This window comes from Neofelis nebulosa, chromosome 15 (assembly GCF_028018385.1).
Source record: "Neofelis nebulosa isolate mNeoNeb1 chromosome 15, mNeoNeb1.pri, whole genome shotgun sequence".
Taxonomy (NCBI): domain Eukaryota; kingdom Metazoa; phylum Chordata; class Mammalia; order Carnivora; family Felidae; genus Neofelis; species Neofelis nebulosa.
This window is the reverse complement of record NC_080796.1, coordinates 73,999,795-74,026,868: the sequence shown is the minus strand read 5'-3', so window position 1 is coordinate 74,026,868 and position 27,074 is coordinate 73,999,795. Positions and strand designations below refer to the sequence as shown.

At 59.2% G+C, this 27,074-nt stretch overlaps 1 protein-coding gene and 1 long non-coding RNA gene across 7 annotated transcripts; one reads left to right on the top strand and one right to left on the bottom strand.

Moving 5' to 3' along the window:
• Nucleotides 1-321: 321 nt before the first annotated feature.
• Nucleotides 322-6,433, bottom strand: LOC131496359 (uncharacterized). 3 transcript variants are annotated; one of them, XR_009254456.1, is made up of 4 exons: nt 6,235-6,433; nt 4,648-4,703; nt 4,304-4,447; nt 322-500 (listed from the first exon to the last, which is right to left on the bottom strand). It is a non-coding gene; the product is annotated as an uncharacterized LOC131496359 (long non-coding RNA). The 3 variants fall into 3 exon arrangements; XR_009254455.1 differs by lacking the exon at nt 6,235-6,433 and having other exon boundaries at nt 4,648-5,529; XR_009254454.1 differs by lacking the exons at nt 4,648-4,703; nt 6,235-6,433 and having other exon boundaries at nt 4,304-4,639.
• SEMA4A (semaphorin 4A) lies at nt 3,455-26,176 on the top strand. 4 transcript variants are annotated; one of them, XM_058701844.1, is made up of 15 exons: nt 3,455-3,523; nt 11,139-11,303; nt 12,828-12,988; nt 13,890-13,952; nt 14,162-14,260; nt 14,482-14,587; nt 15,352-15,468; nt 16,035-16,159; nt 16,334-16,506; nt 17,547-17,697; nt 22,330-22,510; nt 23,883-24,001; nt 24,092-24,249; nt 24,465-24,565; nt 24,957-26,176. In XM_058701844.1, exons 2-15 carry the CDS (start codon nt 11,168-11,170, stop codon nt 25,547-25,549), a joined length of 2,283 nt encoding a protein of 760 aa, XP_058557827.1. In that variant the 5' UTR covers nt 3,455-3,523; nt 11,139-11,167; the 3' UTR covers nt 25,550-26,176. The 4 variants fall into 4 exon arrangements, with proteins under 4 accessions (XP_058557827.1, XP_058557826.1, XP_058557825.1 ...); XM_058701843.1 differs by lacking the exon at nt 3,455-3,523 and adding an exon at nt 5,720-5,798; XM_058701842.1 differs by lacking the exon at nt 3,455-3,523 and adding an exon at nt 10,211-10,444.
• The last annotated feature ends 898 nt before the right edge of the window (nt 26,177-27,074 follow it).

Here is a 27,074-nt window from a genome sequence, read left to right as displayed (position 1 = left end):
CCATGTTCCGCGGCTCGTTGCAAATAACGTTTCCTGGGACAGACATCTGCCCAGGCATCTCTGGGCATTTCCACGAAGTGAACTCCAGGAACAGGACTGGCTGCGTCAGGGCTGTGTACGTCGCAAAAGCTGTTGATGATGTTGCCAACCACCTTCCAGAGAAACTAGACCTTCCTGTCCTGACCTGCTGCTGAGCTCACTTTTCCACGAGCAGCTCCTGACACCAAGCTTTTGCTGGTTTTAATCCTTGCCAACTTGATAGGAAAGTGATCACACGTCATTGTTTCCCAACTGCGTTTCTTTGAAAAGAAATTGAAATCAGGGGCGCCTGGGTGGCTCAGTCGCTTGAGTGTCCGACTTCGGCTCAGGTCACGATCTCACGGTTTGTGGGTCCGAGCCCCGCGTCGGGCTCTGTGCTGACAGCTCGGAGCCTGGAGCCTGCTTCAGATTCTGCGTCTCCCTCTCTCTCTGCTCCTGTCCTGCTCGCATTCTGTCTCTCTCTCAAAAATGAATAAACAGTAAAAAATATACTTGTTAAAAAAGAAGTTGAAATTGTTTTTTCATTCGTGTATAATGGTTATTTGCATTTCTCCTGGTGCGAATAATGTTTCTATCCTTTGCTCATTTTTTTATTGGGAGGATTATCTTTTTCATATTGGTTCTTAAGATTAGGGGAGAAAGCCCTCTTGGCTTTATCTATAGGTATTAAACCATATTTTTTTTGCAAATATTTTATAAAGGATGTTTATCATATAGAACTACTTAAAAATGGCTAAGTGTATATGTAACACCTCATTTCACAATCGTCTCTGGGTATTTGAATTTGTTCTCACTTCTGTGATTATAAATAATGCGGCAGAGAATACCTTTTAAGTATTCCAGGTAATTTCTTACGGTGGAGTTTGGGTGGTTCCCCTTCTGACTAGGCCGACTTTAAAGTCATGACCACACATCCCTAGCGTTGCCCCCTGCCCCTCCTGTCCCTAGCCCCGTCACCCCCTTTCTCCAGATGACCACATCACACCTCCTCCTGTCTCTTCAGATTCCCCTCCTCACGCTCAGCTGCCGTCCCGTTTCTGGCTTCATTCCAGAGACACTGCTGTCGCTGACGTCCATGGGCCCTGCAAGTGGCTGACCCACTGGTCCCTGCTCCGTCCTCACCTTCCTTGACCTTGCTGGTCACGGACGATGACTCTGGTCCCTCTCAGCCCACACTGCTGGGTCTTCCTCTTCTCCCCCACCTCTGACAGACTGAGTGCCCGGACCCGACCCCTCTCTGTCTACACTGGGGCCTGGAGACATCTCCTCCAGGCTCACGGCCTTCGACACCATCCACACACGGCTGACTCCCAGGCTGACACCTTCAACTCATTCCTTTGCCCTGAACCCCAAACCTGATGCTTGTCCAAGTTAGCATGTCCGGAGCGGATAGCCTGACTGCCCCCCACCCTCGACCTGCTCTGCCTGTCGTCTTCCCCGGGGCACCTGCTGACCGTCCTTCTCCCCAGCTGCTCAGGCTGGAGTCCACCCGTAACTCCTCAAGCCCTCTCGAGCCCCACACTCAGTCCACCGGCACGTTCTGTCACCTCCGTCTTTAGCATGGATCTGGAATCCAGTTCATTCTACAACCCCCGCCCCGCCTCCGCCTCTTGTCGGGACTGTGGCAGTCCCTCCTGGCTGGTCTCCTGCCCCCGCCCCCCACGCGTTGCTCTCCACGCAGGGGCAGAGTGACCCTTTACCGCTCCGGCCACTCCTCTGCTCAAAACTCTCCAGAGCCTTCCCAAAGCAGTGAGAGGCCAGACAGCAGGCACGAACGCCGTGTGAAGCCCTGCGTGACAACCTAGGGGACAGCGCGTCCCTCACCAGCCCCTGAGGCCGCACTGACCGCCTTGGTGTTCCTGGAACCCCCCAAGCGCCTGCCCGCCTTGAGTGCTTCCCTAGCCTGGACCACTTTTCCCATCAAATACTGTGCGCCTGTCCCTACACTTAGCACCACCGGACGTATCTCATTTCTGTATCTCCTCATGTTCTGTCCTCCACCCCGGACAGGCGTTTTCATGTTTTATTCACGCTGACCCCCCAGCACCTAGCGCAGGGCCTGACCCCAGAGCAGGTACTTGGTCAGTACCCGTAAGTGCAGGAATGGGACCGCTCAGTGTGAGCACTTCCTGCAGAGCCACTGCTGGGCGGGCGGGGGGTGGGGTGGGGGCTAGTCCTCGCTTTGGGTGAAGCACCCCAAAGCCAGCGAGGAGACAGGGTCGGCCACAAAGTCACCCAGCTTGCTGGTGGTGGGGCGCGGGGCTCCTGACTCTCACGAAACACGGTGGCAACTCAGAACACTGTGGGGACGCCAGAGGGCTTTCTGGATGAAGGGGTTCTTTTGGGGGGGCAGGGAAGGACAGGAAGAGTTTTATGGGGGCGGGGGGCCTGGCTGGCTCAGAGGAGCCTGCGACCCTTGATCTCGGGGTCGTGAGTTCGAGCCCCACGTTGGGTGTAGAGATGACTTTCAGAATATTCTATCAGGTAGAAATGGAAGGAAACCCGCTGCAGGTCGCAGACTTAGCATACCCTGAAGCTGGGGGAAAGCCGGGGCCCAGGAGGACTGGGGCAGAGCCTTCCCACACTCCAGAGACTGAAATTCATGCTGTGGACGCTGGGGGGCCAGGGCTGAAAACTGGCTGCTGTCTTTCCGTCTCCATTTCTGTCTCCCTCTGCTGAACGCTTCTCTGGCTGCCCGGCCCCTCCGTGGCCACAAGTAACCCACCAAGTCATTTGCTTTTTCGCTGTCCCCGCCCTAACAACCCACAGGCCAGGACTCTGAATCCTCAGCTCCCTCGGAGCCCCTTATCCCACAGCCAGAGGGACAGACTTGGAGGGGGATTGGGAGGGGAGGGTGCCTCCTGTCCCCGGCCCCCTGCAGTGACCTTGAGGTGCTGGCCTCCCCCCGCCCACCTCCCCCCCCCCCCCCCCCCCGCGCCTCTGGGGCCAGGCCTCAGGCCCTTACAATCCTTGGGCCAGATCTCCGCGCTTAGTACCAGTCCGTGCCAGCTGGCAGCTCTCACCGGAGACTGAGGTGGCACGAATATGGGGGAGGGGGAGGAAGTGGGCAGAGGCCCAAGGGGAATAGGGGCCAGGATCCGAGGGGGTGGCAGTCAGAAGCTGGGTGGCCACCGTGGGGGTCACATGGGATGAGGGAACGGCTAGACTGAGGAGTTGGAGGGCTTCCGGGCCCTGGAGGGGGTGTCAGCACCCCCGCTCTGGCCCTCCTGCCCCTGACAGGTCTAATCCTCTCCCCGCCACCCACTTTCCTCTACACCCACCCCCTGAAGCTGTCCCTAGCTAATTCGTCTTGGTTCCTTTAAGAGCTGCCTGGGAACTGGGGCACTGGAGGGGGCTGGCGGGGGGGGGGGGGGGGCCCACCCCCTTCCCCTGCCAAGCCCGCCTCTGCTCCGCCCCCTGCCCTGGCCGGACTCTGCTGGAAGTCTTGGACGCCTGGGTTAGGGTCTCCACTGCTGGGCTGGGGGTAAGGCTGAGAAGTGGTGGGGAAGGGGAACCGTGGTCCCCGGGGGAGGGGGAGGGGAGGGGGGGATGCCAGTTTCCTCATACCCCGGGTGTCTGTGCCAATTTCAGTGGACAACCCAGGGGGTCCTTCTGGGTGGTCCGCGGCCTCGGACTGGGGGAAGGGCAGCTCCGGGGGTCTGGAGGGGCAGGGACCATGGGGCAGGGCGCCTGTGGCTCCTCACCCTCCACTCCCCTGTTTTGTCTTCCTGGGACTCTCCTTTGATCAACTCCATCACCCACTCGCTGCCCTTCCTGCAATAAAGACATGGGGCCCTGACAGGTGGGGAAACTGAGGCCAGGCCAGCCACAGGAAAGGGAAGTGTATGAGCAGGTGCAGGGGAAGTGGAGGTTAGGCTGCAGAAAGCCTCTCCCTCTTCCCCCACCTGGAACAAGAAGATACAGGGCACTGGGTGTCCAACTCGACCCCGGCACATTTCTAGCCGCAGCCACAGCCGCTGCCCGAGACTGGGTCCCTGCTGCCTCACAGGACGTCTGGGCTCCTTCCTGGAAGCCCTGATTCCATACATCGAGGCTGGGAGAGGCTCCCCGAAGCTCACCCGGGTAACCCTGGATGCGGGCGAAGCTTGCAGGCTGCCTCTACCTTGCTCCCTTGGAGTATTTCAGAGATGTGGCCCTTACAGTTCCGTTCAGAGACTGCACCCAATTCCCCTGGAAGGAGGGAAGGAGAGGGGAAGGACCCAGGACACTCCCCGGCGGGCGGGAAGTCTTTCCATAGTCTTACCTTCTTCCTTCCTGTTCCACCGCTAGCCCAGTTCCCTCTGGGCCTGGCCACCTGGATTTCCAATCGGTTCCTCCCCCGCTACCACAGCCCTGTCCAGGGGGAGAGGAGCCTGCGGGTGCCCTCCGAAGCCCCGAGGCCTGGGTGCTGGCGGCAGTGAAGAGATGGTGGCGGTGGGGGTGGTGACAGAGCTCCGCTCAGAGTCCACTTCTGCTTTTGGCCCAGGCCTTGCCCTCGCCACCCCACTCCAGACGGAAACGCTCACCCACCACCCCGACCCAGACCTGAAAGGGAACCAGGCTTGGCCTCTGAACCCCTGAGCCTGGGGCTGGTCCCAGCACACTTACTTCCTTCTTAAAAATACTATGAAGTCTCGAAATGAGCTGAGCTGCTCCCAGGTAGGCTGGAATCAGAGAGGACAAGCAAGCTGCCCAGGGTCACACAGCAAGTTACAGGCAGCCGTGCCTGGGACCCAGGCCTTCTGCGCCCTGGCCCCGGGCTGTCTGTTTCCCAGTCTCCCCATAGGCCGAGAGAGGGGCCAACCCTGAAGGGGCTTTTCCACCTCCTCCTGTTAGCAGCGAGAAAGCTGAGGTCCAGCGGGGACAGGAGGGCGCTCTGCTGAGTAGGTGCCCAGGGTCAGGGCTGGGAGAGGACACAGGCCCAGCTTCAACACTGCCCCCAGAGCCCCTGCTTGCTCCTTCATAGCTGGGGAGCAATAATAGCTCAGCCTGGCTCTGTTTTATCCCTATCTGGCCTCGACCTTTGGAAAGTCCCTTCTGAAGTCTGCCCTCATCCTTCCTCTTAGAGCATAAGACTTCTCCTAACGGGTCTCAGGGGGTTGGCCAAAGAAGGCTTCTGGCACAGTGGCTTGGGAAGAAATGGCAGAACCTCAACCCGGAAGCCAGGATAGTGAGGATGGAAGAGGGCCTCTTAGCCTGCTTGACGGAGCCCCTGTCCCTCGGCCTGTTTGCACAGATCTCTGTATGTGGATTCACCTCCTCCTTGGCAAACTCCGTTTGCACGGGGTCCGGCCAGCTGGCATCCAGTTATGACCCCCTGTCCCCGTGCATATACACAGTTCCCAGGGAAGAGGGAAACCCTGAGAAATTGACCATAAAAGAGAATTGGCCCCACGTGACCCCTGAACCCAGCTAGGGGACATCTACGAGGTGGTGCCTGCCTGACAGGGGGAGAGGGAGCTGAGCAAGGACCCCCAGGGGCTCCCCCCATATCTGGAGTCCCACCTCCCCCACACTGTGGATCCACGAGCAGCAGAAGGTGGGGCGCAGGGGGACACGGGTAGGAGGAGGAAGAATATGGGGAGATTCTAGTCCCTCCCACTTAGAGATGCGGTCGCCATGGTGACTGAGGACCAGTGAGGCGGGATGGGGTTGGGGATGGGGGGCGGGGGTGTGGCACGGACGGACGAAGGCACTGGGAGACAGGAACTGCCTGGCATTCCAGGGGGAGGGAAGCTCGGTGCATCCCCAAGCTCCAGGTAAGGGAGCCGGAGGGCTGAAGGGGGGAGGGGGGGCGGGCCATTGTCTGGTGCTGGCTCTGCCTTGAGAAGGGGGCAGACAGAGGGGTCGGGCCATTGTGTGCGGCACTCAGCTCAGCCTTCCAGCTCAGATCCAGGAGGCCTAGGAGGCCCTGGGGAAAGGGTTGGGGGGATTGGGCTTGGCGGGTGGTGAGAATGCTGAGAGACAGTGTGGGTGGGAAGAGGTGCGGGGATGCCGGGGGAGTAGAGGCTAAGGAAGCGCCTCACACACAGTAGGCACCTAAATATAAGTTGATTGGATCATAAAAACAGGGCAAGACGGGGCAGGGCAGGTAGGGCTGAGGAAGGGGAGCCAGGAAGCAGATGTACCCCAGGACTGCGCTCTTCTAGGGCTACCCCTGAGGCTGGGAGGGAGAGGGGGTAAGGGGAGCTGGACCTGGTCATTGATGAAGCCCGGAGTGGCTTTTCTCCCAGCTCCTGGAGCCCCTTCCAGTGAGGTATCCATGTTGCCAGGAGCCCCAAAGGGACAGAGTTCCCCAGAGTTCTGTGGGCGAGCACAGGGTAGGGGTAGAGAGGGGTGAGCACAGGGTAGGGTGTGTGTGTGGAGTGAACACAGGGTAGGGATGAAGGGAGGTGAGCATGGGGTTGGGTGCAGGTGGGGTGAGCATAGGGTAGGATGCAGGGGGGATGAGCATAAGGTAGGGGTGCAGGGGAGTGAGCATGGGGTAGGGGTGGAGGGGGGATGAGCATGGGGTAGAGTTGGGGGGGATGAGCATAGGGTAGGGGGTGGGGGGTGAGCATAGGGTAGGGGGCAGGGGAGTGAGCATGGAGTAGGGGTGGAGGGGGGATGAGCATAGGGTAGGGATGCAGGGGAGTGAACATAGGGTAGGGGTGGAGGTGGGTGAGTGCAGGGTAGGGGTGCAGGTGGGGAGAGCACAGAGTAGGGTGTAGGGAAGTGAGCATGGGGTAGGGGTGGAGAGAGGTGAGCATAGGGTAGGCTTCAGGGGGAGTGAGTACAGGGTAGGGGTACAGGGGGGTGAGCATAAGGTAGGGTGCAGGGGGGTGATTACAGGGTAGGGGCGGAGGGGGATGAGCATGGGGTAGGGGTGCAGGAGGGATGAGCATAGGGTAGGGGGCAGGGGGATGAGCATAGGGTAGGATACAGGGGAGTGAGTACAGGGTTGAGGTGCAGGGGGCTGAGCATAGGGTAGGGGTCCAGGGGATGAGCATGGGGTAGGGGTGGAGGGGGGATGAGCATGGGGTAGGGGTGCAGGGGGGATGTGCATAGGGTAGGGTACAGGGGGTGAGTACAGGGTAGGGGTGCAAGGGGATGAGCATGGGGTAGGGGTGGAGGGGGGATGAGCATGGGGTAGGGGTGGAGGGGGGATGTGCATAGGGTAGGGTACAGGGGGTGAGTACAGGGTAGGGGTGCAAGGGGGTGAGCATGGGGTAGGGGTGCAGGGGGGATGTGCATAGGGTAGGGTACAGGGGGGTGAGTACAGGGTATGGTGCAGGGGGTTGAGCATGGGGTAGGGGTGGAGGGGGGATGAGCATGGGGTAGAGGTGCAAGGGGTGAGCATAGGGTAGGATGCAGGGGCGTGAGCATAGGGCAGGGTGCAGGGGGGTTAGTAGAGGGTAGGGGTGCAGAAGGGTGAGCATGGGGTAGGGGTAGAGGGGGAATGAGCATAGGTTAGGGGTGCAGGGGGGATGAGCACAGGGTAGGCAGCAGGGGGATGAGCATAGGGTAGGGTGCAGAGGGGATAAGCATAGGATAGGGTGCAGGGGGGTGCGTACCAGTTAGGAGTGCAAGGGAGTGAGCATGGGGTAGGGGTGCAGGGGGGATGAGCATAGGGTAGGATGCAGGAGGTTAAGCATAGGGTAGGGTTCAGGGGGCGTGAGCATAGGGTAGGGGTCGAGGGGGGATGAGAATGGGGTAGGGGTGCAGAGGGGATGAGCATAGGATAGGGGGCAGGGGGATGAGCATAGGGTAGCGTTGCGGGGGGATAAGCATAGGGTAGGGTTCAGGGGGTGAGGACAGGGTAGGGGTGCAGGGGGGTGAGCATAGCGTAGGGGGCAGGGGAGTGAGCATGGGGTAGGGTCGCAGGGGGGTGAGCACATAGTAGGGTGGAGAACGAGGACGATGTCTCCATCTCCCGTCCCCACTCCAACCCCCACAGCTACATCTCTACCAAAGGCCAGAAAGCCTGGCAGGAAGGGGCTACTGTTCGATGTGGTCTAGGGGCCAGAGGGGAGGAGTCCCCAGAAGAGGTGGGTGACAGGGTGGAACTAGACATTGTTGTTTTGCGGGTGGGGTGGGGGGGGTGAGGGTCCCCAGGCTGGGGAGAGAGAAGCTGGGGAGCCCCCACATCGGTGCCATGAAATGTCACAGCCCCTAAGGCTGGGCCCTGAACACCTGGCCCCTTCTCGCCACCGCCCCACCTGAACCCTGCAGACCCCAGCCCCCGCCAAGACACTTCCCTGCTGGCCTTGGCTTCTTGTGTGGACAATGAGGAAGGTCAGCTGAGGAGCCCTGGCAGTCACGAGCTTGCTTGATGCCGGGGCAGGACCTGCTCCGTCACTTGCGGGCCTGACGCAGAGTGAAGACGTGGGGTCCCGCGTTCAGCAGCGATCAGGCACCTTCAGGACGGCAGCAGGAGAGCACTACGTCACGTGTGGGCCCTTCCGAATGGGGGGCCCCCGTGACTGCCCGGGTCATGTGCCCCTGAAGCCACCCTGGCCGTGGGCTCCCCAGCCGCACGGGGGTGATGGCCGTGTGACTTTGCCTCCAACTCCAGAGCCCCCCACGCAAGAGGGACGGTGGTGGGCAGGGTGTCCTCCCCCCGGCAGGCTCTCCCGCGGAAGCGGGTGGCCCTGCTGCGTGTGGGGCTGGTGTCCGTACCTGATGGCCAGAGAGGTCTCTGTCCCCTCCGGAGTCGGGAGTCCCTGAGGTACAGTTTCTCAGCCCAGAAGAGCCAGAGCTGGCCACCCCCTCCCTCGGAGGTGTCTTCCCCATCCAAGTGGCTCAGAGCTGAGAAGGGACCACACTGGGTGGCCAAGGGGTTGGCTTCCGAACGAGGCCCATCTGAGTCTAACTTGGCTTCTCACTGCGTAACATCACTTTCCTCATCTGCGAAATGGGACTATGGTGGTGCCCATCTGCTAAAACTGTTGGGGAGACCAAGGCCTAATAACGCGAACTACTCGTATTGGCGGGAGGGGCTGGGGAAGGAGAATCCCCGGGTCTCTGGGGCAGGAGGCACTAGGGCCAGCCCGGTGAACTGAGCACTTCTAGAGGGCAGACGCAGGGCGTCGGGCTGGGAGTTTGGAGCTGGGCTGCCTCCCCCGTCTCCCCCGCAGTCAGAACCCCTCCCTGTGACCCAGATAAGCCAATCTGTTCAAGCAGAGAGGCCAAGGGGCAGAGCAGGTCCCAGATCTGGACTAGGGGTTGGGGAGGCGCAGAAGGCGGAGTCCAGGAGGGATCTTCCCTTCCCTGGATTCTGAGTCTGGAAGACTTTCTCTGAGTGGCGTGGCCCCTGGCTTCTCCCCAGGACTTGGCCACCAGCCTCCATGAAAGTCTGGGAGAGTCTTAGGCTAGTCGCCACGAAACAGTTGTCAGGAGGGCTCCGGCTGGGACCAGCCCCCAGAGAAACTGAGGGAAGATGAGTGGGCCCTGACCGGGAATTCTAGGGAATGACGGGCTGCACCGCGACCAGAAGGATGGCAGTGACACGGCAGGAAGGCCATCCTGCCTGAGCAACGGCAGTGTGAGAAGGAGCTGGGTCACCAGCTCGAGTCAGGTTAGCCCTGGGATGGCCGTGCTCTTAAACCAGCAGCCAGCCGGCGGCGGAAGCTACCCACTTTATAGGTTGTGCGCCCCGGCTGGAGATGCCTCGTTAACCCTGCATTAGGAGGTTCCCCCCGCCCCGGGGCCTCCAGGGAGAGGTGAGCAGACACTGGGGGGTTGGGTGTGAGCTCAGATGGGAAAGTTTTCTGGGCTCCCCCTGGCCTGATGCTGCCCCGGGGAAGGATGGACGCCAGGCCGTGGGAGGGAACAAGCCACGGGGGAGAGCCCAACGCAGCCCTCTTAGTCTTTCAAGACTGCGGCCCCCCTGAAGCGGGGGTCCCAAGGGGAGACCACCGCAGGCACTTCTGAGCACACAGCCGTGGAGAGACCCCGCCTTGTGGGTGAGCGAAAAGAGGAACAGAGAGGACAGGGTCACGTCCTATCTGAGAAATCTTGAGCAAGAGAAGAAGCCACTCCCGGGCTGGTTGGACTAGAGGTGGCACGACAGAGGGCAGTGGGGTGGCTGGCATGGCCCAGAAACTTTCTGGATAGACGGAGGGGGGGGGGCAGAGGCGTGTCTCCTTTCTTGCCCTCCCAGCGTTCCCCCCCCCCCCACTTCCGCCTGAGCCAGGGATCTGTCACAACTCGACTCCAGAGGTGGAAATTCTGGTTTTCCAGAGCTCTCAGTGCCGGCTCTGGCGCTATGGGTACCTGGCGGGCCGCACTCCCGGCCCAGCCGGGCTGACCTTCCATCCCCTGTCCCCTGCCTCTGGGGCCTAGGAAGCCCCTTCTTCTTTCCCTTGGATGCACCCCTACCCAAGACTCTGGACACCTGGGGTTCTGCACTGTGGCTGGCTCGAGGGTATGTGCGATGAGGTGGGCGGCTGGGGGTGATGATCCTGGGGACCTTGATGCAGCGACCCAGGGAGTCAGAGAGCAGGGGGAGGGGCAGCCGCAGAGCTGCCTGGCGGCCCCTCATTACCTCCCTACAAGGGAGGGCCAGGTAGGCCAGAGTGTCAAGACCTGCACCCAGCAGGGGAAGGGGAGAGGTCAGCATAGGCAGAATCAGGCCTGCCTGGGTCCTCTGAGGGCAGGGGAGAGGTCGGCCACAGATCTGAAAGTCCCAGCAGAGATGGGTCTGATTAACCTACATTTTGAGCGTAGGAAGCTGCTCCCCACAAAGTCCCCTGCTTGGGCCCGGGGAAGGGAAAGGTCTGGGCTCTGGGCGACGGGGAGGGAAGGCAAAGGGTAGACAGCAAGAAGGACTTCCTGAGACTCAGGTGAGAGAGGGCAGAGCAGGGCTGCTGGGGGCCAAAGATCAGAAGGGCAGGCAGGAAGCCGGACTCCGACCCACAGGGGAGCTCGAGGCAGCAGGCTGGTGCCCGTGGATGATGGAAGTGAGACTCAGAAGGCACTCTGGAAAGGAAACTGTCCCCTCCCCGGCACCCCCCACCCCCATACGCACTTCTGCTGCCTGGGGCTCTCCTATTGGCTCCCCGGGGGGGATGTGGTGAGGCCTGCTCACCCAGAGGGTGTCTGGGTGTCTGTTTCCGCAGAGCCATCTGGTGACAGCCTCTGGCTGAGCATGGCCCTCCTACCCCCGGGCCCGGACCCCTGGAGCCTCCCGGGCCTTTTCCTCTTCTGGCTGTTTCTGCTGCCACGGCTGCTGACCGCGGGGGCCGCTGGGCAGGGGCCCCTACCCAGGGTCATATACCACGCAGGTAAGTGTCCGACGGCCAGGTAGCGCAGGGCGGCAAGCTGAGCTGGAGGGGAGGGGCAGAGGAAGGGGTGGATGAGGAAACTATGTGCCACGGCCGGAAGACTAAGGGGGAAGACCAAGGGAAGAGAGGAAGGGGCCGGGGTGGTTCTCCAGGGCTGGTGGTTTTTCTTTCCCTCCTTACATGTCACTGTCCTCAAGCCGGGCACTTCCAACCCCTAACTGCTTTCACACCCCCACGTGCCCGCAAGGCCACAGCCACGCCAGAAGATCATCCGTGGACCCGGTGGCCCCGCACACACCAGGCCTGCAACAACCACACAGATGGTCCGCCACGTCCAGACGCCAGGAATAAGAGACCTCGGGGTGGCCCGCTGGGGTGCAGGCCCTGACGCTCTGCCGCCCGCCCTCTCAGCTGCAGGCAGAAGGCTCAGGAAGGGATAGGCCAGGAGTTGTAGGCGCAGGGTCTCCTGGGCACGGCTGTGTCTCTGGTATCTGTCTGGGGCAACCTGGTAAAGGACACGCACGCTGGCCGCTGTTGGCGAGGACTCCTCTGTGTCCAGTGCTGGCATCCCCAACATAAGCAACGCTGGTACTCAGCCCGCCCTCCGGGTTCTGCGCGGGAAGCGGATGCGAGGCCCGAGGTCATGCCGCAGGATGGGGCGTCCAGTAACCGAGGGGTTCACGCAGGTCTGGGGGAGGCCACCCCTTCCAGCACCTTGCCGACTTCTCCTTTTGGCCCTGAGATTCTCACAGCTTCCAAAGGGAACACTCAGCTAGACAGGACAGGCCTCTAGGGCTGACGTGCAAACACAGCCCTGGCGGAGGGAGCGGGGGGGGGTGGGGGGGGGTGGGGAGCCTGTCCCCTTGCCGATGTACCAGCGGGACAGGAGCATCCCCCCAGCACCACCGCCACCCCGAGGTGACCATGAGGGCCTCGCTTGCCTCCCGTGGCCGGCTCGCTGCCCCCACACAGGTGCCAGCCAGGCACGCCCACGGGGGCCTTTGGGGATGAATGTTTCCTCTCTGTTCAGCTCATAGTGGTGATTCTAGTGGTAGAAATGTCCTGCTAGAGAAGGGAAGGGGGGTTGGTGAGTGTGACCCCACAGCCCACAGCCACCCTGACACACAGTCCTATCTGTCTGTCTGCCTTCTGCTCCCCCTGCTCCTCCCCCTGCCCCCCACAGCCCCGCACCCCCACCAGGCCTGGAAGCATGTCCATTGTGGCTCACTTTATTTGCTGGCCCTTTGTGTGTCTCTTGGGTTCAGGCCACCCTTCCCCAGCCCCGGGCTGTCGTTACCCTGTCTCTGGCTGCCTCTTCTCTTCGCTGTGGGATCAACACAAAACTCCTGCCCTCCCAGCAGGGTGGGTGAAGGGGGGGCGGCTGCTGGTGGAGTGTAGGTCTGGCTGCCAGGGCCTGGGGGGGGCACACTCTGCCAACACTTCCCCTCCCCACCTCAATCTCGGAAGTCAGCTCTGTGCCCAGCCAGCCCTCATCACTCACCCCTTCTCCTCAACTCCCAACAGGGGACGGACGCAGGGTTCTCAGCCTCTTCCACCAGAAGGGCCTCCAGGATTTCGACACTCTGCTTTTGAGTGGTGATGGAGGCACTCTCTACGTGGGGGCTCGGGAGGCCATCCTGGCCTTGAACATCCAGGATCCGGGGATGCCAAAGCTGAAGAACATGGTGAGCAGGCCAGGGGTGAAGGGCATGGGCTGGGGGTGGGGAGGGGGCTGACAGTGCCTCCCCACCCCTGTGCCTGGTCTGCCTACGCGTGACCGACTACCCATCCTACCGGGTCGGATGTACCCGGTCTGCAGAACAGAGAAGAGATACCATAGTGGTCTCACTACTTGCTGGTACCCTGCATTCTGCTTGAACGATGCTAACTGCTACGATGGCTGAAATGGAAATCATTGACATACGACAGAAACATTGACTCCGATGATATCAGTAACATGACATCCACCCACTGGCAGAAATCACTGAAGCCTGTGTATTAAATTACAGTCAGCCTCCTAACGGGAATGGTGTGAGGAAGAGAGGGGGAAGGAAGGAAGGAGGGAGAGAGGGAGCAATTTCTGAGCATCTCCCGGTTGTGCCCCTCGGCGTGTGGCCTGTGGGCCACCTGCGCGTATGGGTTGCCGGGTGAAGATGTAGCTTCTCTGAGGTGGCAGACAGGAACCGACATTTTAAACAATTTCTCCAGGAAACGTGTGGTTTGACAACAGCTGCTCTGTACACCAGGCATTGCCCTAAGGGTACTTTGCATATGTTCCTGGTGGGTGCCCTCCAGGAGCTGGTGCAATTGACTGAGATCACTTAACCACCAAGCGGCCGATTCTGGATTCAAACTCAGGTCTGATTCTGCAGGCCGTGTTCTACCATAGAGCTGTGTCCCAAGGAACGCCAGCATCATCAGAGCAGTGGCCACAGTCACAAGCTGATGTTATTATAGCTCATTAGCATGTCACTGGCCACCATGCCTTCCGGTGACTTCACACCTGGCCCAAGGAGACGGCAGCAGGTCAAAGCTAGAGCCGAAGACCTCACTTTCGTTCGTCTCCCTCCCCACTCCCCACCGCAGATACCCTGGCCGGCCAGTGACCAAAAAAAGAGAGAATGTGCCTTTAAGAAGAAGAGTAATGAGGTAAGCCGAAGTGGGGGAGCAGGGGCTCTGGGCAGAGCCCCCAGACCGCCACCGGAAGACCTCAGGTTGGACAGGCAGCAGAGGATGCTTGTTTCCACTATGACGCCTGCATCACCCTCTGTGAAAACGTACTGAGACTGCGTCGGGGGGTGCCCCGCCCTCTCCCCCCCCAGCAAGGGAGGGGCAGCCTGAATTCTCTGTCTCCCCAGACACAGTGCTTCAACTTTATCCGTGTCCTGGTCTCTCTCAACGCCACCCACCTATATACATGTGGCACCTTCGCCTTCAGCCCCGCTTGTACCTTCATCGTGAGTTATTGGGCACCCAGCTCTCGGACCCAAGCATCCCTTCCACACCTACTCCCGGCCCATCCTCTGGAGCTCTGGAAAACTCTGCTCTTCCAGATGCAGGACCCTCGTGAGCTTCCTGGCCCCACCCTCCCTCATGTTCCTCTCCTTCCCTCAAGCCCTGCATTTCCCAGACATGAGACCCTGGCGTTCTGGCCCCCAGCCTCTCCCCCCCCCTTTAGGAACTCCAAGATTCCTACCTGATGCCCATCTCCCAGGACAAAGTTGTGGAGGGGAAAGGCCAAAGCCCCTTCGACCCCGCCCATAAGCACACAGCTGTCTTGGCAGGTGAGTAGCAGGTTTCCAGTATCTGCCTTCCCAGGTCACTCTGGGAAATATGGAATCTGACAGTTTTCTGAAAGGCAGGGGATGGAGGGAGGGGAAGCCAGGAGCCTCAGGGCACCAGGTCAGAGAGAGACTTGGGCACCCCAACCAATCCCGCTGAAGCTGCCCCAAAGGAGGTGGAGGGAGGTAGGTATAGAGAGGTTCACGCAGGCAAGAGGGTCCGGGAAGGGTCTTGGGCAGAAGAGAGGCCTGAGGCTCAGCCATTTTTTCTGTGGAGTTTATGAGAAATCACGGCCTGTGCCCTCCCAGACACAGACCATAACAGATTCCCCGCCCTGGTTTCCTGGAAGAGGTGGCCTTTGGCTTTTGAGTTGGACCTTGAAAGATACGTAGATGGGCAACGAAGATGTTCCAGGAAGAGAAGGGCAGGGCCAAGGGGTGGAGGAGGAAAACACGGCCACCTTTGGGGAACCAGGAGTGATTCTACTTGCCAAGTGGTTCTGCTGGGCCTGTGAGGGAGCAGCCAGAGGAAGGCTGGACAAGGCCAGTGCACAGAGGGACACAAGGCATGACTATCCCCTGAGGCAGTATTCCCTAAGAAGGGGGCTCAGCGGGGTCTGTGAGCTGGGCTCTGGGCACCACAGGAAGGTGTAGAACACAGAAGGGGGCCAGAGACCGATGTGAATGCTGGCCCCAGGCAGAGGCAGGTCTGAAGAGAGCAGGGACCCCCTCCAACCAGGAGGCCTCCTGCCCTCTCCCCGCCCTAGATGGGATGCTCTATTCTGGCACCATGAACAACTTCCTGGGCAGCGAGCCCATCCTGATCCGCACGCTGGGACCCCAGCCTGTCCTCAAGACCGACAATTTCCTCCGCTGGCTGCAGCGTAAGGACCCCAGTCCCCAGCACAGGTCTGGCCCGTCCCAGAGCAAGCGCGGAGGCCAGGCCTGAGAACCTGAGACCCGCTGTTCCCCCTTGTGCCCTTCTTTTTTTTTTTTTTTTTTTTCAACATTTTTTATTTATTTTTGGGACAGAGAGAGACAGAGCATGAACGGGGGAGGGGCAGAGAGAGAGGGAGACACAGAATCGGAAACAGGCTCCAGGCTCCGAGCCATCGGCCCAGAGCCTGACGCGGGGCTCGAACTCACAGACCGCGAGATCGTGACCTGGCTGAAGTCGGACGCTTAACCGACTGCGCCACCCAGGCGCCCCTCCCCTTGTGCCCTTCTTGAAGGGGGCCTCCTCCGTGCGAGGCAGTACTGTTGCTGGGGATGCAGTTCTCAGCCCCGCGAAGCGTCAGTAAACACAAAAGGGACCAGGTGTTCCCCCCCCACACACACCCCCCCAGGGCCACCCTCGGCCGGCCTCTAGGCATCCAGCCTGCGGACCAGCGCTTGGGGGGGTGGGGGCGGGGGTAGTCCCAGCCTTAAGCCTATCTGCCCCGCCCCGCAGCGGACGCCTCCTTCGTGGCAGCCATCCCCTCGACCCACTTCGTCTACTTCTTCTTCGAGGAGACGGCCAGCGAGTTCGAGTTCTTCGAGAAGCTCCACACGTCCCGCGTGGCCAGAGTCTGCAAGGTGTGCGGCCCGGGCGGGAGGCGGCGCTGGCCGCGGGGCAGCCAATGGGGAGATGGCAGAGGCGGGGCCGAGCGCCCAGGACCCAATGGGAGCGGGGCGGGCGCGCGGGAGGCGGGGCGCAGGGCTCGCGCGGAGCGGGGCGGGGCGCCACTGACTCCGCCCACGCGGCCCTAGAACGACGTGGGGGGAGACAAGCTGCTGCAGAAGAAGTGGACCACCTTCCTGAAGGCGCAGCTGCTCTGCGCGCAGCCGGGGCAGCTGCCTTTCAACGTCGTCCGCCACGCGGTGTTGCTGCCCGCCACTGCCTCCGCAGACGCCCGCGTCTACGCCACCTTCAGCTCCCAGTGGTGAGCAGAGCGGCGGGAACGCGGGGGCTGCGCGCGCGGGTCGTGGGGCCGGCGGGTTGGAGCTGTCACTCCGCGCACCTCACCTAGGAAGGCGTGTCATCGCCACCACGTCCCACGGATCAGACCCACCCCCTTCATGTAGATGGAAAAAGAAAACTCAGGTTCTTACTAGTTTATAGCCTGCCTGGTTCCAAAAAAAAAAAAAATAGGAGCCAGCTTACCAAAGGCAAACATTGAGACAAGATACGATAAAACTGATAAGGAAACAGGAGTAAAAGAAAAATAAGACAAGGCAGGGACTGGGGCGACGCATTACAGATGTTTGTCATTTATGCAGTGCCAGGTGCTGATCACAATTTAGCTCTGAGCTTCCTAATAGCCAAAACAAAAAGGGAAACACCATCAGTATCACTAAAGTTAAAATAGTCATTGCTTGGAGGCTGAGAAAAGTCAGTTGATTTGCTGTGATCTGGTCACACGGTGTTTAGGTACTTCCTGACCATGTGTCCGGTACCAAAAATACCTGCTGTAAGCAGAGGCTGGTATCAATGACGACATCCAGAACCGAGAACAGGATGTGTGCCACAATCAGGTTAAAGAGAACAAGAGAAACCTGTTGTCCACAGGCCAGGGCTGAAGGAATACAAATATTCTCATAGTCAGGCTCTGGTTGGTTCCCTGAGGATCAGGAATCAGTAGGGCCAAAAGGAGCAGGGCTTCATCTGGAGCCTGTTGGGAACTGTTTACACTGCCCCTCCCATGGGTACAGCCCAGCCTGGGCAAGACAGGCAGCAGCCACCCCCACGGCCTGAGCCCCAATCACTTCTCCTTAAGGATAATCACACTTCAGGTCCCAAGACGGTCCACAAGGGACTCCCCAGCCTTATCACCACAGCTCGGGGAGACTAGGCATCGGTAGGCCAGCCCCACCCTCCACACCCCTTCCCTCCTGGGCTTTCTGACCAGGGTGGGCCAGGGCTACAGGGGGAGCTTCCTGGTATAGCAGAGGGGATAACAGTGTCCCCTCTGGCTGTCCCCAGGCAGATCGGTGGGACCAGGAGCTCTGCTGTCTGTGCCTTCTCTCTCAAGGACTTCAGACGTGTCTTTGAGGGGAAGTACAAGGAGCTGAACAAAGAGACTTCACGCTGGACTACTTACGGGGTTCCCGAGATCAGTCCCCGGCCAGGCAGCGTGAGTACCACCCCGACACCGAGCGACCGCCCTCCACAGATACACACACACACGCTTCCCCCACGTCAAAGGACCTGTCGTGGCGCAGTGAGTGTCCAATCGTTGGTGCTTCCTGCCCTGACCGGCCCTGTTTGCTCAGATACACACTCGGCCCCGCTGCTCCAACCCCATCCTACTCACAGAGCAGCACCCCGTCCGCCAAGTGCACACCGCTTACCTGAGTACATCACTGAGCAGACAAGGGGGCACGGGCTGTGCCAAGGACTGCCTGGCATCTTCATGTGCGTTTGTTATTCAACTCTTGTTTTTTGATCCGAGTGCTATACGGTCACCATCTAAAGAATCAGAGAGAGCTACACGGTCGGTTGTAAAAATCTGCCTTATTCCCTGCCCTACGCTTTTCCCTCTCTAGAGGGACAACCACCTTCAACTCTCTTAGCCGATACTTTGTGTATTTATCTCCAGATCTCTAACGTACTTTTATTTTCAAATGTTCACTTACTTATTTTGAGAGAGAGAGAGTGCGAGCAGGGGAGGGGCAGAGAGAGAGAGGGAGAGAGAGAATCCCAAGCGGGCTGGGTGCCGTCAGCGCAGAGCCCGATGCGGGGGTCCATCCCACGAACCGTGAGATCGTGACCGGAGCCGAAATCAAGAGTCAGATGCTTAACCGACTGAGCCCGCCAGGCGCCCCGCCCCGTCTCTAACATACTTTTATTGCCGCCTCTTGATGCTTCGGTTTCAGGCAGGATCTATTGAATTCCCCGTTCTGGATGGTGAGGATTTAACTGTGTTCCTCCCCCTCCCCCCTGCCACCCCACCCCCTCCCCCCCCCCCCAGTTGTGTGTGGCCTGCAGCAGCTAGCAAGAACTGTTTTTGTGCGTCTCTTTCCAAATTCATGGGCACTGACATTACGCTGGTAGCTTGAGGTCAGCCGCGGGGGGAGTATAGGTCACGGCAGCTGGCAAACCTGATGAGTCAGGAGACGGGGATCCCCGACGCCCACACCGGAACTGCTTTGCCAGCACACCACTGCACCCACCCCTCATCTCCCAGGGCAGTTTTGTCACAATTTTGGTTAGATCAATATTTATATCGGACTCTTCTGCACCACTGAGCCACGTAGAAGGCCATGATTACCTTTCCTTTTTACATAATTAAAATTTTTCCCTGGGGTTAGTAATTATCTCTCTCTCACTTTTTTTTTTTTTTTTTTTGCTTGCTTTGTTTTCTAAGCTCTTATCATTAATTCAACCTCAGACTCTCCTCAATTATCTGCATTTCTTCTGAAGACACAGCCGTTAGGCATTCAAACAGTTTCACGTTCCTGGAAACGGCTCCTATCCACTGCGGCCTGGACCAGCGGCTGGCCGTCCGGGGCCAGGGCACCGCTGCCCTCCTGGAATTTCCCTGCTCATCGTTCTGGGCTTTCCCTTTGTATCTGTCCGTGACATTCTCGTGTTTCTTGCAACCTGTGACTTCCTCTTTTTTTTTTTTTTTTCTTTCTTGTTTTACTATCTTATTTCATGAACGTGGCCTCCATAGATTCCTGGAAAGGGATACAGGGGAGGTAAACTTTTTGAGACTGTGAGTGTCTGAAAATGTCTTTATTCGACTTTCACATTTGGTAGTTTGATGTGTGCAGGTAATTCTAGACTGGAACTAAGCTTCCTGCAAAACTTGGAAGGCTTGCCCTGTTATTCCCCAGGGGGTTACTGAGCTACCCAGAGCCATTCTGATTCTTAAGTCTCTGAATGTCCTGTTTTTTTCTGACTGGAATCATGTAGTGCCTTTTCTTTGTCCCCAGTTCTGAAATTTCACAGTGTTGTGCTTTGACGGGACTCTGTTCATTTATTGCGCTGGACATTCAGGCTGCCCCTTCAGCCTGGGAAGTTGTTCCTGCAGTTTGAAGTTTTCTTGAACTATTTCCCCCTATTTTCTTTTTAATGAACAGACAGTTTTTGAGGCCTCCTGCCACTGTTGTAAGCACTAGGGGATGGATATACCAGTGAAGAGAGCAGACAGAAGTCCCTTCCCTCATGGAGTGGACACGTTCATGTTAGAATTTAGAATGTTTTCTTGCTTCTTTCTGGCCCTCCTGGACTGGTCCTCTCCATTTTTTTTTTTTTATTATTTATTTTTGGGACAGAGAGAGACAGAGCATGAACGGGGGAGGGGCAGAGAGAGAGAGGGAGACACAGAATCGGAAACAGGCTCCAGGCTCCGAGCCATCAGCCCAGAGCCTGACGCGGGGCTCGAACTCACGGACCGTGAGATCGTGACCTGGCTGAAGTCGGACGCTTAACCGACTGGGCCACCCAGGCGCCCCTGGTCCTCTCCATTTTTAAATCCTGTCCAGCTTTCCAAGACTTCAGTTTGGCCCTACGTTCTGGGAGAGTGTCTCAATTTTGTCTTCTTTTTTTTTTTTTTTTTTGAAATGTTTCTTTTCAGAGAGAGAGAGAGAGAGCACACACGAAGGGGAGGGGCAGAGGGAGAGGGAGAGAGAGAATCCCAAGCAGGCTCTGCACTGTCAGCACAGAGCCTGACGTGGGGCTCCATCTCACAAACTATGAGATCATGACCTGAGCCGAAATCAAGAGTCAGATGCTCAACTGACTGAGCCACCCAGGCGCCCCCAGGCGTTGTTCTTTTAAGTCTCTTTTAATCTATACATTCCCTTTCCATCTTCTTATTTTCCCTTGCCATTTACTTGTCATGTAGAATTTTTCACTGTCTAGATCTTGGTGACCATGTCTCTCTGTGGTGGAGTTTAAGGAATTCCTGTAAATTCATTGGAGGTCGGGTCTAGAGACTCAGTAACATGAGTTTGATTTGATCCCTTCACCGTGGTCGTGTGTCTTCCTTCAGGACACACGTGGTGTCTGGCTCCCTCTTTGCAGTAGAGTCCTCTTTTGTAGCATCATGTTCTTGTTTCGTGGATACACTCTCTTCACTTAGCTCTCTGAAAATGGTAATACTACTTTGCGTGAAGGTCTCTTTTCTCTGAATCATTTAGCTGTGTTGTTTGTTTGTTTTCCATTTGTTTGTTTTGGTCCGGTAGCCCTGGGCTCTTTGCTGTACTTGAGGGTGGGGACCATGCAGCTGTTTGGAAACTGCACCGGTGGATGGGACTTGGCTCCACTGTTGTCCCCTGGAGGTGGCCTGGCTGGGCGGTTTTCTTGGGGACCCTCAACATGAATAGCATCAAGTCTTACCTTTGACCTCCAGTCAGTTTTCCGGAGCCCTCTTCTAGCCTTCTGCTCGGAGGGGGACGGCCTGGCTGCTGGCGTTGGGGGAGAGGGGGTGAGGGCGGAGTCTCAGCATGCACTGAGCCTCCCTGCCTTCACCCCTGCTTCCATGGTGTGCCCGTGCCCTCCGCCCAGAGACCCTCTACTTTACCCTCTCCAGAGAGTGAGCCTCCAGACCTGGGCCAGGCCCTGCCAGGGCCAGTCCCCCAGCCACGGGAGCTGCAGGAGACCAGCCTCCGTCCTGGACAGACTTCCAAATACTCTTCTGACTCCGTGCCTCCCTTGCCTCCCTTCTGGAGGTGGCTGGGGCCACTCACTCATGACCTTTAGGAATTCTGCCTTGTAAATCAGACAGCTTTGGCTACCCCAGGGCTGGCTTAAGAAAAGTCCTTTCTTTTTTTCCTGCTAAGTCTTTTACTGTTTGTTCATTTGCTTTCCAGCTTCCAAACTGTGGCTGCCTTCGCTTCCCCTCCTGTTCTCCCAGTCCCTGTAGCTTTCTGCCTTAACCCACCCCCCACGTTTTCGGGGGAGGAAGTGAGAATAGGTGTGTGTGCTCATTCTGGCATCAGAATGAAACATGGATGTTATTACCTCACTCACAGACAAGGAAATGGGGGCTCATAGCGGGGCGGGGTGGGGAAACCTACCTGAGGACACAGCTTGCAGGGGACAGAGTTGGGCTGGCCCCAACATAGTGCTTTTGGGTGTGGAGGACAAGGATCCTGACTGAGATCGGGACACACAGCGTGCTGGTGTTGGCAGGGCCTCTGGAGAACAGCCGGCCCACCGCGTCCGCCGTCCCCCTCGCTTTATGGGTGAGAAAAAGGAGGCCCCGGATGGAGCAGGGGCTGTGCCAGACTCAGGTGGCAAGTTCATGCCACACCGTGGTGACAAGCGCTTCCTGCTGCACCACCCCTTTCTGTCGCATCCGTCATGCAGTCACTGGCTCCGCAAACACCTTGGGCACCAGCTGTGTGCCAGTCTTGCGCTGGCTATGCCTGGGGCTCCCGATACGAGTGAGACGTGGTCCCCGCAGCAGGTAGCTGTCACCCTACTTCCTGCCGGGCACCCTGGATGAAGGTGACGAGGGGGAGGAAAGTAATAACCGCTGAGACTTACTGAGCACCTTCTTCATGTCACACCTGCTCTAGTTACTTTTCGCGTGTTCGTGCATCTCGTGCGCGCCGCAAGCCTGCGGTATACGCGGCGCGGTGTTCAGAGGCTGGAATTCAAGGCCAGGCAGCTCCGGAGTTTAACCACCTCCTAAGATGAGGACTGCGTGGAGGGAGGGAGGCGCAGCAGGCTTGAAGCTGGGAGGGAGGGAAGAGGCAGTGGTGAGCTCACGGGAAGGAGAGAGCCGACCTGATCTTCCTCCTCCCCGCTCTAGTGCTCCGTGGGCCCCTCCTCTGATAAAGCCTTGACCTTCATGAAGGACCATTTCCTGATGGACGAGCAGGTGGTGGGGACCCCCGTGCTGGTGAAGTCTGGCGTGGAGTACACGAGACTCGCGGTGGAGACAGTCCAGGGCGTCGATGGGCACAGCCATCTGGTCATGTACCTGGGCACCAGTGAGTAAAGGGCTCCGGGACCTCCCTCGGCGACCACGTAGGGGCTGCGTTTCAGGCTGAGGAGGGAAGCCCTGGAGTTCATTCGCTCATGCTTTCATTCGACAAATGCTTTCTCAATACTGGCTATGTGCCTGGTGCCCTGCTAGGCTCTAAAAATACAGCGGGGTTACCCGTGCCTTCTGAGCTTTAGTGCTGGAGGGGGTGACAAACACAGAGGGCTTTGGGGGCCTTCGCAGGAGCTGTTTCTCTCATGGAGGAGCCATGGAGAGAGGTGAAGAGCGGGCAGGTGGAGGGCAACTGGGAGCAACCAGGACAGACTTCCCTCCTTAGGAAGTCTGCTGTGAGGGGAAGCAGGGAGGGGACACTGGGGGGGGGGGGCGGCAGCTTGCATGCTTTTTTTTAAAGAAGGAAAGGTCAGTGGGATCCAGGAGAGGGGCAGGTGGTGAAGAAAGGGGCAGGCCAGGGGGTCACTGGCAGGTACAGTTGCAGAGAGAGCAGGAAGCCGGAGCCTGGGACACGGGTGGGGGCCAGCACCCGTGCTGGGTTGGTGGTGAGTGAATAGAACAGGCAGGATTGGGTGGCTGGCTGGCAGGTTATGTGCAGGCCCCTCCGTGCAGCTGGAGGACGCAGGGTCTTGGGCTGGGGGTGAGGGGTAGAGAAGGTGGGGGGTTTGGAGAGAAAGGGGGTAGATTCAAAAGTCGTTGTGGAAAGGAGGAGAGAGAGCCCGCGGGGAATGTGGAAGATTGCCAGGCGCGTCTATGGAGGGCCGGGCGGGGGTGACCTTGAGCTTCAGTGGAAGAAACCTGCAGGTTCCTTCCTTCTTTTAGGACATGTTTCCAGCCACTGTCAGCTGTGCCCACCCTGGGTCCCAGCAGAGAGCAGAACGCCCCCAGAGCTCGGTCCGTGTGGAATGCACGGAGACAGCCGATAAACACGGCACATGAGTCACTACTCGGCGTGTTAGGAGATTAGAAAGTGATTCAGCACGAGGGCAGTTGAGGAATGCCAGTTAAGGAAATGGCAGTTTTTAAAAGGGTGGTCAGGGTGGACTTCACTGAAGTGCCTCGGAGCAGGGACACTTGGTGGAGCTGAGGGTGGCTGGTGACATGGTTTTCTCCGGAAAGCACTCAGCTGTCCTCGGCCCCAAGTCCGTGGGGAAAGTGGGCTGGGTTCCAGCACAGGAGGGGCAGAGGGGCAGGGGTGTGAGCCACTTACGACGGGACTTACGTGATCTCCGCAGCATCGAAGGCAACAGCCTGACAGATCCGTGTCTGTGCACTTTGCACTCAGCAGGAACGTTCTGACAGCTGGGAGGCCATCTGGAGTTAGAAGGGTCTGTGGACCCGTGACAGTCTCTGCTCTCTCCCCACAGCCACGGGGTCCCTCCACAAGGCTGTGGGGAGTGGAAACAACAGTGTCCATCTGGTGGAGGAGATCCAGCTGTTCCCTGAACCTGAACCTGTCCGCAACCTGCTGCTGGCCCCCGCACAGGTGGCAAGGGGCCCTCCGATGAGGTGGGGGGCTTGGGTGCCGGGTCCTCACTGGGCAGGGTGACCCCGTCACTCTCCCTCTCTTTTGCAGGGTGCAGTGTTTGCGGGCTCCTCAAGGGGCATCTGGCGGGTCCCACGAGCCAACTGTAGCGTCTATGAGAGCTGTGTGGACTGTGTCCTTGCCCGGGACCCCCACTGTGCCTGGGATCCAGAGTCCCGGACCTGCCGCCTCCTGCCCACCCCCATCCCGTGAGTGCCTGTCCCGGATGGCAGTGAGGCTGGCCCGCCAAGACCTTCTTCCCCATCATGCGGGGTTCTTCCTCTCTCCAGGGGCTACTCCCTCCAACAGCGTCCCTCCTGGGGAGGGGTCACAGCAAGCCATCCTGGGTTCACCTCCCCTCTTCCTCCTCCTCTTCCCACTTTGGTCTGTTTCAAGGGATGAGTGTGCTCTCCCACCTTCTCAGGAAGTCCTGGAGGCAGGACATGGAGCAAGGGAACCCACGGTTCGCCTGTGCCACTGGCCCCGTGGGCAGAAGCCGCCAGCCTCAGAGCCGCCCCGAAATCAGTGAGTGCGAAACCAGGGGGCGGAGGGCGGGGGAGGCTCAGGGACTTCTGGGCAGGGATGGGCCTTTCTGCCTCAGTCTCTTCCCCCAGCACCTGCCCGGCTGGAGACCTGAACGCCCAGATTTGGGACGGATTTGGGTCCTGGCTTAGGGAGGAAGGTTAGGAGCTCTAAGCTGGGATTCAGGATTGAGGCCGCAGTCTGTTTTTGGTGCAGAGCTGGAGTCAGAGGGACTGAGGTCAGTTTGGGGTCCAGACTGGAGATAGGGGAGGGGTCAGAGTCGAGTTGGGGAGTCGAAATGGAAGCGGGAGAGGGGAGTCAGGGTCCAAATGTTGGCACAGCTTTCCTGCCCTCCTCTCCCCTCCCTGAACCGCTCGCCTTCCTTCACCTCCAGTTAAAGAAGTCCTGTCTGTCCCCAACTCCATCGTGGAGCTCCCCTGCCCCCGCCTGTCAGCCCTGGCGTCTTACCGCTGGAGTCACGGCAAAGCGGCGGTCCCAGAGGCCTCTGCGGCGGTCTACAATGGCTCCCTGCTGCTGCTGCTGCAGGACGGGGCGGGGGGCCTGTACCAGTGCTGGGCCACGGAGAACGACTTTTCCTACCCTGTGGTCTCCTACTGGGTGCACAGCCAGGATCAGCCCCTGGCCCTGGACCCCGAACTGGCGGGCATCCCCCGGGAGCGTGTGGAGGCCCCGTTGACCAGGGTCGGGGGCGGGGCCGCCCTGGCCGCCCAGCGGTCCTACTGGCCTCACTTCCTCACGGTCACTGTGCTCCTGGCCTTCGTGCTTTCTGGAGCCCTCCTCCTTCTCCTTGCCTCCCCGCTGGGGGCGCTCCGAGCCCGGGGCAAGGTGCGGGGCTGTGAGACCCTGCCTCCCGGGGAGAAGGCCCCCCTGAGCAGAAAGCAGCACCTCCAACCTCCCAAGGACCACACGACCTCGGCCGGCGAGGTGGACGCGGACAACAACCGTCTGGGCTCCGAGGTGGCTTAAACTCTGGGCACAGACCGGGGCTGTAGGGTGGGCAGGGCGCCTGGCCATGCCGGCTGTGGGGACCTGGGACTTGGTGGGGGAGTACCACAAAAGACCACCTTTTCCTGCCACTGTGTGCCACCAGGAGCCCTCGGCGGGGCTGGACACAGCGGCCTGACCCCCTGTGGGCCTTCCTTCCACCACGCACACAGGCTCTCCAGCTTGGCTGTTTCAGAACCCTCTAGGGGGGTGGGGGTGGTCCAGGACCCTGTGGTAATAAACACCAAACGGGACAGCACGCCCGTACCCCTGGCGACCCCACTCTGGTCGCAGCCGCCACCTCACCTCAGACGCCAGCGCCCCCCTCCCGGGGATCTGCAGGGAGGCGCGCCCTCCCCCTCCCTTGTCAACCATGCACCGCTGACTCCCGGGAAGTCTTTCCGGAAGTCTGACCACCTTCCTTCTTGCTTCGGTTGGGGAGACTGTGATCTCTGCTGGCCTGGCTGGAGTAACAGGGGTCATCTGAGCCTTGTTCACTCCTTTGCTGTGGCTGACCCCTTGATCTTTGTCCTCTCCCCTCCTTTATTTTGGGATTCAGAAAACTGCTTGTCACAGACAGTTTATTTTTTATTAAAAACACAAAGCTTATGAGTGGTGCTTTTGTCCGAGCAGCATGCCGTAGCCGAGGACCCTGGGGGTGGGGTGAGCAGGCAGTCCCACGACGTCAGCAGGGAGGGGCTCTGGGTTTGTGGGGTGACTGGTCTCTCCTGCGCTGCCGGCTCCCCACCGGGGACCTGCCCCCCAGCCCTCTCCTCTGCTCAGGCGCTGCAGGAGAGTGGCTCAAACCCCGTTGTCAGGCCAGCGCAGCTGGGGGGCGGCAGCCTCAGCCGGGACCCACCGGGCCGTGCCTCACCTGTCGCTGACCCCCGCCACTTCTGATCCCCGCAGCTACTGTTCCCTGCTGTCCCAGCTTCCCGTGACGCCGATTCGGCACCCCTTCCCCACTGCCCCAGTTGGTGTCAACTCTCGTGGACTGGATTTATGTCCCAAATCTGACATGCGGCGCTCTGTCCACACCCCCGTGCCACCTCCCTCGGGCTAACCAAGCCCCTTCCCTCTGTCTGCCAAGACCCCCGGCATTGCCCTCTCACTCCACGACCCCTGCCTTCCGTCTCCCCCCCTCCCCACCCAGGTGTGCTAGGTGTTCTCTGCGGGAACCAAACACATGAGAACGCTGCCCCCCCCCCCACCCTCCCCACCAAACGCCAGAGAGGGGCCTTTCTGGCTGCCCCTCCCCACCCCAGGGAGGCCCTCGCCCTCTCCGATGCCCTGTGGTCTGGCTTTCTCCGCACAAATGACTCTCTGAGACTACCTCTGTGTCACCTTCGCACCTGGCCACCCTTTTCCCATAACTCTCTTCCCCTATGGTTTACTGTTTTTATTTACGTATTTATTTTTAATCGTGGTACAAAGCAAATACCGTAACATTTACCCTCTTAACCACTTTTAAGCTCAGTAGTGTCAATGATATTCACGTTGCTGTGTA